At 53.2% G+C, this 13,223-nt stretch overlaps 1 protein-coding gene across 5 annotated transcripts; it reads right to left on the bottom strand.

The window, feature by feature from the left end:
• Window positions 1-4,466: 4,466 nt before the first annotated feature.
• Window positions 4,467-12,626, bottom strand: PTGES (prostaglandin E synthase). 5 transcript variants are annotated; one of them, XM_031046556.1, is made up of 4 exons: window positions 12,608-12,626; window positions 10,417-10,595; window positions 8,994-9,076; window positions 4,467-6,508 (listed from the first exon to the last, which is right to left on the bottom strand). In XM_031046556.1, the coding sequence occupies exons 1-4, from the start codon at window positions 12,618-12,620 to the stop codon at window positions 6,259-6,261; spliced, it is 525 nt and encodes a 174-aa protein (XP_030902416.1). In that variant the 5' UTR covers window positions 12,621-12,626; the 3' UTR covers window positions 4,467-6,258. The 5 variants fall into 5 exon arrangements, with proteins under 5 accessions (XP_030902416.1, XP_030902417.1, XP_030902419.1 ...); XM_031046557.1 differs by lacking the exon at window positions 12,608-12,626 and adding an exon at window positions 10,970-11,014; XM_031046559.1 differs by lacking the exon at window positions 12,608-12,626 and adding an exon at window positions 10,908-10,932.
• Between the last annotated feature and the right edge of the window lie 597 nt (window positions 12,627-13,223).

Below are 13,223 nucleotides of genomic sequence, written 5' to 3'. Positions count from 1 at the left end.
AAGCCTGGGAACCGATGGTGGTATCTCACAGCATCTCCCCAAGATCTGGGTTTCATTCCAGGCTCCTAAACAGCAAGTGGTCCACATGGCCTGGGAGTAGGGCAGGATCAAGGTGGGAAGTGTGCTGAGAACCATGGAGCTGGGACAGGGTAGAGGGACCATACAGATCTGCAGGTTTCCCTCTGGCTTGGGGACCCTTGAACTGATGCCTGGAGGTGGTGGAAACTCAAGGGGCACAGAAAACAGCTTAACAAAGGTCCCTGAATGACAGCTAATTGCAGGGCCTTGCCAGATCCAAGTTACTTCATTCCAGGATAATGACTAGTGAGGATGGGCTATCAAGGAAGAGGGCTTGATTTCCTTCTCCTCTTCAAAATCCCGCTGGGAGTAGCAGGCCCTATAGGGTCTGACCCAGGCTGCTCACAAAGTCCCTCTGCAGGGGAGCTCCACACAGGGACCAGAGAAGCATGGGGGTCCCTGGGGCTTTTTTTTCTCAAGTTTACAGAAATCGAGCTAAGAGGCAGCATTGAGAAGGGTCAGATCCTGCACAGACAGCCAGCTAAAAGGTAAGAAACAAAAGGGCAAGGATAAACCATCAGCTTTTAGACTGCAGAGTACAAAGACCCTCCTGTGCAGAGCAGGCACAGAGCACCCAAAAGCAGGGGGAAGCAGCCATTTACTTATTAAGTGACTTACAGATCACTGAGGTCACTTGCCCAACCTTCTGCCTAGCCCCAGGCAGAGGACATCACCCAAGCAGCATCCTCATGTCCTCAACATGTGGCCAATGCAGAGCATCCTTTGGAGGACACCCAGCCCTGATTCAAAAGACCCTTGGAAGCAAAGAGCTTGCAGATCCCAGGGCAGATTCTTCCAATGACTCATTACTGCATTACTGTTAACTGCTGGAAATATGTCACTTATTTCCTGCCTGAACTGTCCCAGATTCAGTTCAGGTCCCACTCGAGCAGAAGATTTCAACCCATGGTCCACCAGCTCCCAGGAGACAGACAAGCATGGAGAGCTGCAGCTCACATGGCAGGGTCTGCACTCCACAGGTAGGGATGCACTGGGTGGAATGCTGCCAATCAAGAGGAGCTCAAAGGCACTCTGCTACCTCTCCTCCTCTTCCAGCATGGGAGGATATTTCCTCCTAGGAAGCAGCCTGTTATGTACACATCCATCACCAGAACCCATTGCTGCAGGAGAACTGATCTCCCTCCACACACCACAACTTCAAAGTTGCAAGAACACTATTTGCAGATTGCATTTCCTTCCTGGTTTGCCACCATCTCCCAAAGTCGAGGCTCAGCTGATGGGAGGACCTCCCTGCACCCCGTTTCCCCCTTTCTTACCCTGTGTCTGACACTTGTGCACAGCTTTCCAACTGCTGAAAAGTTGAAGCTTATCCCTGCAATACTTGAATGAGAACAACTTTGTATTGTCATCAGCGCCAGCTGCCACGGCAGCGAGACAAAACAGAGCTCACATTTTCCAGCTCGCAAGGATGCCAGCCTGGTTATCCCCATCCAGAATGAATTACACAGACATACAGCGGTTACAGCATCCTCCTCTGCCGCTACCCTTGTGCGGAGCCCTTCTCCCTCTGGTGGCAATGGGAAGGTGCAGAGACCCTGCTGACACCACCTATGAGCTGCAGACGCAAGTAGGTGACAGCAGCAGTCATTTCTCAGCAGCTGAGCCCTTCCTGCACCAAGGGATGTGTCAGTCACCCCAAACTCTGTGCTCCGTTCAGAAGGCGAGCAGCTTCTCCTTGCAGCTGGTATTTTGCTGCTTCTTTCTAAATCCCCAAAGGAAGCAACCTCACGCAGCTTTTGAGAAGCTGGATGGATGGTAGGCACCCGCAGGGGGTGTGATGCTCTGTGGCAATTTGGGAAGGAGGAGGAAGCAAAGGTTTCCTTTGTAGGGGGTGTTACAAAGGCAAGGAAGAGTTATTGCTTGCAAGGAAGAATTACTGCAAGTGGACGCGCAGCACGGCCAGGAGTGGGGCAGAGAATCTCACCTGTGGCTGATGGGAGCAGGAGCAGACATGAGCCCCCTCCTCAACTCACTCCTCAGGGGATGGTACCCAACTTCCCTCCATTCCTCCCTCCCTCCATCCATCCCCTCATCCTTCCACCCCTCCGTCCCAAACACCTCAAACCGCAGCTCCTGCCCGCACGCAGGCTGGGTCTCGGTGTCTCGGGTCTCGGTGTCTCGGCTCTCGGTGCCTCGGGGTCCGGGGGTGCCCCGGCCGCCGGTTCTCGCAGCCACACGAGGGTGCTGCAGCCCCGCGCAGAGAGCGCGACCCGCGGGAGCCCGGTGGGGCCGGGGTGCGGAGCGAACCCCATCGCGCTGCTGTGCCCCCTCCACACGGGACCAGGGACACCCCCCCGTCCGGTTCCTTCTTCCCTGCTGGGGCTGACACCCACATCGCCAACAGGGGACACCTCACAGCTCGCATCCAGAGCCGTGTAACTGGGATAGAGATTTCCTTGAACCAACTTCACCCTCGCATTTCCCTGCTCCTCTGTGGTTATCTTTTCCAGGATACTGACCTCTGGGATGTCCATACCTGCAGAGCTGGCTCTTCCTACTCCCCCTGTAAGTCAGGGGAATCCACTGTTCATCAAAAGGAATAAAGGAATTTGGGTGGCAAAGCCCTACAGCATGAGGCAGAAGATCCCCACATCTGCTAGAGGATATGGGAGATGTTGGGAGGACAGAGAAGGCAAAGGTGTGCTGTGACCTGTGTCACAGGAGAGCTGCCCAAGGAGGGATCTTGGTGCTAGACCCCACCAGGGAAAGACTGGGATGATCAGGATGCGGGAAGCGACTCAGACAGACAAGGAAGAGGTAAGCCAAAGCTCAGGGGTAGGAGGGATCCTGGTGCCGAATTGGCTGGAAGAACATGGAAGGGGAAGCAGCTTGTGCTGGGTCTCCACTTGCTTTTCCCCAACCTTGAGACACCTTGGGCCCAGCAGAGCAGAAGGATGACACATCCTGACAGTGGGAATCACAGTCAAATTCCAAACTCTGTTGTTCTGCAGTCCCAGGTGGCTTTCACAGTGGTGCCATTTCAGGTTTGAAACCCAACTTGCTGGCACATACAACACACATGCCAGAAGAGACTGGTAGATGCAACCACCATCCCTGCTCTCTTGGAGCGGCAGGAGAACCTGGGCACATGATTCCCATGCTGGAGCAGGAATGGGGGAGCTTTGGGCTTTTGGGTATTCTTTGGGGAAAGGCAGGAGGTGCTTTAGCTCATCACTTGCCTTGCATGCAGCAAACACCATCTGCTGTGCCCAAGGGAGAGCCAGTGGCTCCAACCACCCCTGTCCTGGGAGAGTCCTCATGGGGCCTGGGGTGAGCAGGGAGCCAAGAGCCAGGCTCCATCCTGCCTCCCCCAAACCTCAGCAGCACTTCAAGCTCATGGCTGGGCCTCTCTGAAGTTTGCCTTGTGGGCTTTCCATGTTTGTTTTGTTGGAAGCAGGAGAGTTCACGTTCCCAAGCTTCCCTCACGCTGCAAGGTTTATTTTTTTATATATGAAAAAAGAAGAAAGCAGAGCTCTGCATGGAACCTCAGCATCAGCCCCAGGCACCAAGCAGGCAGTTTAGAGGAGGCTGAAGGAGCTGGCAGCTTTGGGGGCTGGGGGAGGTTCTGCAGCCCCATTCCTTCCTTTTCATGCCAAAACCTCAGTCCCAGCTCCATCTCTAACCATAGCAACATGTATTGGAGAGAGTCCATCTTATAAACCACCGCCTTTCTTATTTGAAAGCAAAAAGCATGAGGGAAAGAAAAAACCTACCAAGTGGAGCCATTTCACCCCTCTCAAGCACCTAATGCAGACACCAATGGGACAGCACAGAAAAGGGGAAAACCAGGAAAACAAGGCATTGGCTTGCCAGCAACCTACCGGCAAAAAGAGGGGGCTGCTGAGCTTGAATAAACACAGGCAGCTCCTTTACCATTCTTAAGCACAGGAATGAGAGCAACCACATCTTACCTGACCTTCTCCAGCCCTCCAGGATTCAAGCACCAGCTTGGCTCCAAAGGCAAGAAGCACCCAGCTGAGTGCAGGTGGATGTGAAGAAAGCTTGCTGGGACAAAGCATCTCATATCATTAAATGCTTTGGGGGAAGCTGGGGTAGAGGAGATTTGGGTGAACATCAAGCTTTGTAGCAGCTTGCTTATTCTAGGAATGAAAACCAAACAGAGCTGCTTCACACCCCTCCAGCTCTGCTGAATTTAAAGGATCAGCACAAATAATGCACACCTGGGAAAGAGCTTTCTGGGGGGGGGCAGGTGGGTCCAGAGGAAAGGGATGTCTCTTTAGAAGTCCCAGGGTACTCCAGGCTCTGCAATGGGATTTAGCAAAGCACTTTGCAGCTGTGGAGCCATCCTGCTGGGCTGGACCCAGCTGCTACCCAGCTGCATCTACTGCTCCCAAAGGAAGGATGTATCAGAGCACAACGATTTGTTTTTATTGGGAATATTTGCTTCCTGCCACCAGGATGCAAGTGCAAGAGAAATGTACAGGGGGTTGGGACCTTGTGCACTATGTGAGGCAGAAAAGGCTTGTTAAGAGGGGTATGTGTTAGCCAGCATCTGCTGAGGCTGTGTAAATGAGACGTGGCCAAGAGCAAAGTGCTGAACCTGCAGTCCTGCCCACCTTGCACATGTGGTGGGCTCTGTGTCCCCCATGGGGATCAAGAGTTACTGGTGCAGGAGGTGCTGCCCAAGCTGGGCAAGAGCTCAGAGCATCAGCCTGAGCTGGTGTTTCACCCAGTGCTTTGTGCATGCAGGCACTCAGTAAGAGCATCTCCAAGGAGTTAAGTGAACAGCTTTAGTGCTTAGGACAGCGGGAAGGGTGATTTATTGTCTGCTCATTCTGGTTTCCCCCTGTGATCTCAATAAATCTCTGCATTGCCCTCAGAGGCAGGAGGCACCAAACAGCAGAGACTTCCTCCTGCCTTGTCCTCCATAGGGCAAATGTGCTGCCTTTGCCTGGACCAGCAGCAGAGCTGACGAGGGTTTCTCACCCTGCAGTACCATGGTCCCGGCCTCTCCTCTCCAACATGACAGCTTTCAGGTAACACCACAGAGCAGAGGTACTCTCCCGCTGGGTGGTTCAAAGCCACTCTGCTCATTTCCAGAGCTGCTTCCTGCAAGCACCAGCTAACCCAGGCTGTGCGCGGCGTGGCAGCAGTGGACAGCAGGAAACGGCTGAAAGAAAACAGCCCCAAAGCGGTCACGGCACATTCCCCACATAGCAGTGACCATTCTGCGGCCGGAGAAAGGCTACGAACAGAGAGAGAGAAGTTCCCTCTGCTGCCCTTGGGAGAAAGCGTTTTCAGGCATCAGTGGCATGTGAATGCAGATACTGCCCCTGGGAGAAAGCTCTGTCTGCCAACCGCAAACCCCCGGTTTGGTGTGAGCATCTCAGTGTTTCCTGAAGGGCCAGAGCTTTGTATCTGGCTCTCTGTGGGGTGATTTCTGCCGGCTGCTCCAGGCACATCCTCCTGCATCTTGCCATGGTGAGATTGAGGTGGAAAAGCCACGGCTGCTGCTGGCTGGGAGCTGCTGAACACCAGCTGTGGGGTGTCCTGGCTGGGCCAGGCAGGCTCCTGCCTGCAGTGAGGCTCCCTGGCAGGGAGCTGAGTCCTGTCGTGTGAGGCGAGGCAGGGCTGGGAGCACTGAATGCTTCGGTGGCTTCACGTCACCCCTGAGGGGTCAACTTCCATGTTACACTGCCTGGCAGGCACCTACCCCTGTCCTACAGGATCCCCGTCCCCACAGACCTGCATGGATGGGCAGGAGGAAGGCAGCTGTTTCATAACCTCCCTCTGCTGACCAAGAGGTTTCATGGGACCCTCATCATTCTCACTTCCTGATTGATGGGGTATTTGTAACCAAGGGGAAAGGGCACATCTGCTCCTTCCCAGTTCTGAATGCAGTTGGGCCAGAAAACCTTCTTTCTGTCAATGAACCCCTTCCTCGAGGGGTAGTGCAGGTGCTTTCCCCTCCCACCCTTAGCAGGAGCAAGAGAAAGGTGCCTCTGCCTCCTCTTCCTGCTCCACAGGGAGAGGTGCCCCTTCTCTCTGGTGATTCCCCTGTCCAATCTCAATAGCATGGGGACACACCATGTGCCCACACACAAACACATGCACACTCACACATACACCACCCAGTCCAGCTGGGGAAATCAGCAGAGTACAGAGCAAAGGGGTCTGGATGGTTGGTCCCTCTGGGTGTTACCAGTATGGGGTGGTGGCAAGGAGGATCTGCAGGGCCATGGAGAAGCAGGGCAGCTGTGCCACCCCATAGGCCACGGAGCGTGTGGGGGCCTTCAGCTGCAGGAGGTAGGCGATGGTGTGGATGATGCGTCCCACACAGAAGATGAAGAAGTGGATCCTGGCCACTGCAGGAGTGGGATCCAGCAGGGAGTAGATGGCTCCAAGGAATAGGAAGGGAAAGATGTTTTCCATGTCGTTTCGGTGGGCCCTGAAAGGGTAGATAAGGTCATTCCTCCCCACCAGGCAGGGTTCATGGCTTCACCCCTCTCCCTAAGTCCATCCAAAAGAGACTGAGGAAGAGCTCCCTGAGCACTCCCTCACTGTATCAGGAGCATCTCCTTAACTGGATCGAAGCCAGGTTGGAGGGACCACAGTGGCCATGTGATAGCACATTGGTATTTGTGGGTCCAAACCCTGTGCTCCATCTGAACACGCACCTGTCTGGGTGTCATAACATCAGGATCTGACCATTTGTGTAGGTTGTGTCACTTCTCCTCCAGTCCTTAAAACCAGCCCCGAAGCAGCAGCCTGTCCTCATCCTCCCACCAGCTCTGCCTCTCCCTCTTTTGTTCCCTTGCAATGCAAGACCTGCTTTCTGCAGCACAGGGCCCTGTGCTTCAATGAGGGGACCCACAGGTCATGTCTTGCTCGGTGAGGATGGATCTGGGCTGAAGAGCGACCCAGTCATGAGGCTCAGTTGCCTTTTCTCTGATATCTCTGAAGGTCTGAGAGCCAGAGATGAAGCCCTGATAAGAGCTGCTCTTGCTTCCCCATTCCTGTGCTCACACATGTTTTTGCATATCCACAAGGCCAAGATAAGATTTTAAGCAATTTCTTCCCTGAAACAAAGGCCACGATGCCAAAGTGCTGCACAAGCTGAGATGTGGCCCAGAAGTTTTGGGGTACTCTGTCACAGCTCATTAGGGCAGACACAGCCTGGGATAGACCTGGCTGAAAACTGGCTTTGGAAAAGAAGATAGAGCTGTGTCTTAAGCCCCTTCTCCTGGCCCTGGTGTCAGGTCTATGGAGCAGTTGTCCCTGTGTCCATCAATGTGAGTCAATTGGCCTAGAAAAGACACTAAAGTGAGTCCTGCTGTTGTAGCAGCAATGCCAGGAGGACTCGGTGCACATGAACTGATCAGAACCTGGACATGGAGGAGACGTGTTCCCTGCCAAGTGGAGAGTGGAGGGGAGGAGCAGGAAGCCCTCTGCTCCTCTTGGCCAGACAGTCTCTGGGCAGAGCCACCCCTTTGTGAGACACAAGGACAGGCTCTCCTGTTCACAACCCCTTCACTTCCCAGCCCAGGATCCTGCTTGCCTTCCCAAGCCAGCATCACCTCTGTGGGTACCACCACAAACTGCTCCCTCAGCCCAGACAGGACCATGGTGATGAGCATGGTTTGCTTTGGTGTCAGCCATGCTGGGAGAGGGCAGCTGATGGACACTCACTGCCCTGGCCAAACCAGCCCCAGGGGCTCTGAGGTTCAGCAGGGATGGAAGGACAAGCGGAAGAACAGGGAGGAGAAAGGAGAGGAAAGAGCTGAGATGCAGTCAGGGGCCTCTCTGTGAGCCAAGGGAGAAAATTCCCTTCTGGCTGCCGCTTGCTCTCCCCTGCTCTGCCCCTGCCCAGCAGCCCAGCCATGGCTCTGCTCCCACACCACTAATGCCTGAGGAGAAAACCCAGCATCACCCTTGTTCAAGGGAAACACATTGGGTTTAATCTGTATTCCCTGGGGCTGAGCACTTTAACTGCACAGTCAGATCCCAGACTGCTCCAGGTCTTTGCTGCAGCTCTGGTTATTTATTTTTATGGAAGTTTGTCTTTTTCTGACTAATCAGAAGAGGACCATTATTATTAATATTATTATTACTACCATTATTTTCTTTTTCCTAGCAAGGAAGCAGCTTGTTTGCCGTCCTCCTTCCTCTGCAAGCCTGGGGATTAGGGAGCACTTAGATGTTTTTTAAAGCAAATCTTGCAGGTGGTGAGAGGTGAGTGGTTCAGTCCCTGACCCTGAGCAGAGCTGGCAGCCAAGGGCTAAGTGATGGCAGGATACAGCTCCAGCCCTTTTCCTGCAGGTCACCTGAGATCCAGCCCAGCACTTGGGGTACCTCCTTCTGGGTAAGAATAATGGCAAACAAAGCCTGGGGCTTTATGACCCCATGTTTTACCTCTGAGGAAATGTAAGCTTCACAAAAGAGGGGAAAGATTCAGAGCTTGCCCAATTCAGGAGAAGTTACTACAATCATTCCATACTCTTCCTAAATCCCTGGAAAAGGGCAGCCACATACAGCCTTGGGACCAGTCACACAGTTCCCTGTCCAAGCTGTGCAGGGATCTGGGGGGATTTGGGGTCCTGTTGGAGCAAGACAGAAGGAGCTTTTGGGCATGGGTACTGGACAAGACCTCGGGCTTGCAGGACTTTGAGCTTCTAGGAATGAGCTTGTGTCAGAGTCACCTCTTGGACCCAAACCTGGGTTCTTCCATGTGTTCTTGCTCCCAGTGCACACCACGCTCCCATTAAAGATTAAACTGCTCTGGTGTGCAGGGTCCCAGAGCTGAGCTCCAGACATCCAACCCATCAAGGCAATTACTTAATTAATGAGCCTGTTAGCTTCCCACTGCTGCTCTGCCAGCAGCTGCCAGGGATGTCCCTGCGGCACAGGGAATGCCAGCACTGCCAAGTACTCACCTGCGGCACCGCTCCACATCGGGGTCCTCACGGTAGTACTGCAGCCCCCCATTGCGCAGCGCATCCTCTGGGTTAGCAAATGCCTGCAAGACAGAATTCCCATTATATATATTTTAACGTTTTCCCAGTGGAACTTTGCAGGAAGAAGCTTTACCCCTCATCTTTAAGACCCGTGGGGATTTCTTCCTGTGGCAGTTTTTTACCACCCTTCACAAACACAAGAGCAACTGCACTTCCATGTGCACAGACCCACGGGTAAAAACCCTGAACCTTCCGAGGGGTCCCAGCTCTGCCCACCAAGCAGGTTCCAAACTGGGGGCTTCAAGCGAGCTTCGGCCTCATCCCTGTCATCTTCTCCCCATTAAACCCAGAGGCTTTGCCAACTGCTGGCACAGTGTGCAGACATTGCAGCACCCAAAGCATAACCAGGGACTGACAGATTGGTTCATCCTACCAAGAAACAATATTCCCTGGCTGACTCTTTGGCAGTGATACTGCGACTGAAACAGGCCCCAGGGAAAGTGAATCCTACGCTAATCAAGTTACAAACAAAACTGACTTATACGAGCTCTCCACCTATGCTCAGAAGCTGTTCTTCAAGGACCTAGTTACAAATGACAGCTCCACTTTGCAGCCTGGGAGCGACCCTGGTGCTTTCTTTCAGCATGTTACAAACCCAGACTGCCCCAGGGCTGGAGGATCAGTTAGAAACACAAGGGGAGAACCCAAACTATCAGTTATAGTGATGCTACTGCACAGGGGTATCTCTTTGTATTTTATCTAACAACAGAATCCTCTCCTTCCTGCTCTACTGATGCGGTCACAAACTCCTCAAATACTTTAGAACAGATTTTACAGACAAGTTCATTTTGGGTGCAGGTAATAAAAAGCCCTGTTAAAGTCGTAACCTGACGGCAGCTAGAGCTCCCAATCCTCTCTGTATTTTCCCCTGTGTCTAAGGACCATTTCCTTCAGCTATTGTTTTTATTCCCCACGACTTTCTGCTCTCCTGGAGCATTCACACAGCCTCCGAAAGCTCAAAAGCTTCTGCTACGTTGCATGATTCCTTCTTCAACCTTTCCTTCCCCTCTCTTTTCTTCCAGCCATGGCAAATGAGCTGTAAACAGTCTGCAGGAGCAGCTCACCTGCATGGCACTTTAGAGCTGAAATTACTATTTAGATTGGGATTCAGAAATCATAAACTCCAGATGGTAGAAGCAAACAATGAAGAGCCAAAGAGAAGAAAGATATTTATCTGCTGCGGCTATGAAACGTGGTTTGCTTTCAATTTAAGTCAAAGAAAACTTGGCTTGTTTCAGGAAAACTGTGTCGGCCTTTAGAGGAATAGAAGAAGAAAGAAAAGCTACAGAAACCCAAGGAAAAAGGCAGAAAGAGAGAAGAAGGGAAAGGAAACTGATCTTACCTTCTTTCTGAGTCTCACTTGTCCCGTGATGATGGCAACGACGTACATTTTTAAGATCAGGATTGTGCTGTAGAAGGTAAATGACACGAACACTTTGTTTTCCATCATTCTGGAATCGCCGCTCGGTCGCCTGCAGCACTCACAGCTGGTGGGGATCTCGCTTGGGCTGTGGGAGGGCTCTGCGGGAGAGGGGGCAGGAACAGCCGCATTAAACACAAGTCACCTCCGCTCCTGCAGCTGAAGCCCCTGCACACCCCTCCCGGCTGATGTGGCAGAGCTGCGTCTGCTCCTCACACCCTGCCGCAAACAGCTCCACAGGGATGTGATGCTCCAAGCCGGGATACAGCCCCCTGGACTGTGTGGGCCACAGCTTGAGCTCTTGGCTCCCTAAACCAGCCCACGATCATCCCCCTGTTCCACCTCCCGTCCTGTTTGTGCGCAGTGGGATGGAGCTGCACAGAGCATCCCTCACCCAGGCAGGCACTGCTCACCCTCCACACGAGCTGGTCAGACCTGGGAAGAAGGAGGAGTTACGAAGAAGGTAGGCACCTACCTCAGCCACATCCAGCCCTGCGCTCCCTCTGTCCCTGATCCTACAGCCCACCCATCAATGGCAGCACTCCCAGTACTCCCCAGTCCCGCCCAGCGCAAGCTGAGAGCTCCATTGGCAGCCAGCCCTCCCATACACAGCCACCTGCAAGAGGGATGGCGCACAGAGGACAGCGCTATCCCTTGCCCCACCAGTGCCCATCACCGTGGGGCCTGGGCTGCCCCTGCACCCCCCCCACCAGCTGGAAGCACAACTGTTTGGGTCCACAAAGTCCCAAACCTGCAAACAGCAGCCTCTGCAGCCCCGAACACTGCTGAGGAAAGAGTGGGATGTGAGCCTCTGCAAGCCCCCTGCTCTTCCAATGCAAACCTTTAACTCCTTCTTTCCCAGCCCTTTTTAACATCTTACCTGCTATTGAGCAAAACTAATCCTGACCTTTCCAAGAAGGACCAGAATAAGCCAAGAGGAGCACCGCACTCAGCCCAGGACAAGCCTTGGTCCTGTCTTTACAAACCCTGTTGCACAAGAGCAGGTTTGTCCTCAGCAATGGGATGCTGATGGCACCCATTCCCCAGGGAGGACAGGCTACAGTGTGAACTTACAGGCACTGGTGTGAACTTAAGGCAGCCCCATGCTCTGGGCACAGGGAATCAAGGAGGAAGGTTGATGTGAGCACAAGTCAGGTTATTTGGGCAGGATATCATAGAATCATAGAATAGTTAGGGTTGGAAAGGACCTTAAGATCATCCAGTTCCAACCCTCCTGCCATGGGCAGGGACACCTCACACTAAACCATATCACCCAAGGCTTCATCCAACCTGGCCTTGAACACTGCCAGGGATGGAGCATTCACTACCTCCCTGTGTGGAAGGATACCTGCTCCTGCTCAGTCACCTCCCCATCTGGTCAGTGTTATCCCACCACCCCTGACCAGTGGCTGTGGGATGCCACAGGCCAGCCCCTGCCTCTGCCTCTTCTCCATTTGCCTCCGAATCTCTTTTGGCACGGCTCTTCTGCCCTGACGCTACAAACCCAAAGCTTATTGTAATGCACTGCCTCAGTCCCATGACACTGAGTGTGCAGAGAGCCTCTGAAAACCCCAAGCACTTGGTTTCATGTGAGAGGTACTTGCACCTGGTCACCACCACCCTGCAGAACAAGTCCTGGCATAGCTCAGCTGTGTCTCCACTGAGTTGCTTCCCCAAGGGTGGAATGGGGCCATCAGGACACACAGCAGGTATATGGATTCAAACACTAAGAGCTTGAGTGTTCACCCTGGACCCCAGCTGTGTGCTGCCACCAACCCCACACACATCTCCCTGGAGCTCAGCAGGGTTTTATAAACATAATGCTAAGAATAAGCTAAGAATAAGCAGCTGATGGCAAAGGCACATCCCAAACACTGCTCCCTCTCCCATCTCCCCCTCCATTGTGGATAGGGAGCAAATCCATGGCAGGGAAGACTGGGGGGTGATGCAAGGGCTGCAGCAGGGATGAGACTTTCTCCAGCAGCCCCTTCCCCAGCTCTCCAGGAAGCCTGGAGCCAGGGCAGGCAGCCAGACCCTTCATCACCCCCTCCATGGAGCCGTTCCAATGGTTACCAGCTGCGGATCCAGCCCATGGGCACTTCACCAGCCAGACCTTTTTCCTTCATGGACCTTCTTCCCCTCCGAAGGCAGGCAGCATGCCTCGCTGAGTAGCAGGAATATGCACAAGCTCAGTACCACCTGCAGACAAGCCAGGACTAATGCTGCTGGCCAGACAGACTTTCTCCTCAGCATTATTCAAACACTGGCAGGAAGCCCTGGATACTTTGCACCAGCAACTGGTACAAATTTAAATGGCAAAGAGTGCTCAAGAAGCACAGTTTGTTTAGACGTGAGCCCATGGGATACATCAGGTATGGGTGTTGCATGTCCTGGGCAGGCTCTGTGGGGTATGAAACCCATTTCAGACTCTTCCATCATTACACAGAGCTGAACTCCAAGGGGGAGGCTGGTGTCTCTCAACAAAGAATATACATGGATGGGGATGGGGGATGGAAGCTGCTTGTAAAGGCAGGTATAATGCTCCTAGGATCCTAGCTCCCACTTGCTTTCTCAAGCTTAGGGGTCTCACGCTAGGTAGGACACATCCACAGTCACTTCCTGGCTTTCCTGCCCTAAGGCAATGCAGCTGCCAGGAGGAAGTTCAACCATCCCATTAATCTGGGTGGAAGCAGCCTGCTAGTATTAATTGTTTGATCCTCCTCCATGGG

This window comes from Melopsittacus undulatus, chromosome 11 (assembly GCF_012275295.1).
Source record: "Melopsittacus undulatus isolate bMelUnd1 chromosome 11, bMelUnd1.mat.Z, whole genome shotgun sequence".
Taxonomy (NCBI): Eukaryota; Metazoa; Chordata; class Aves; order Psittaciformes; family Psittaculidae; genus Melopsittacus; species Melopsittacus undulatus.
The sequence above is the reverse complement of the archived record's forward strand: the minus strand, read 5'-3'. Positions and strand labels throughout refer to the sequence as shown.

What these genes read in the sequence shown, in the direction of transcription:
- PTGES (XM_031046556.1), bottom strand. An exon ending in AAGTGAGACTCAGAAAGAAG is followed by an intron (nt 9,077 to 10,416) that starts GTAAGATCAGTT and finishes TCTGTCTTGCAG; the next exon opens with GCATTTGCTAACCCAGAGGA. An exon ending in GATGTGGAGCGGTGCCGCAG is followed by an intron (nt 6,509 to 8,993) that starts GTGAGTACTTGG and finishes CTACCCTTTCAG; the next exon opens with GGCCCACCGAAACGACATGG.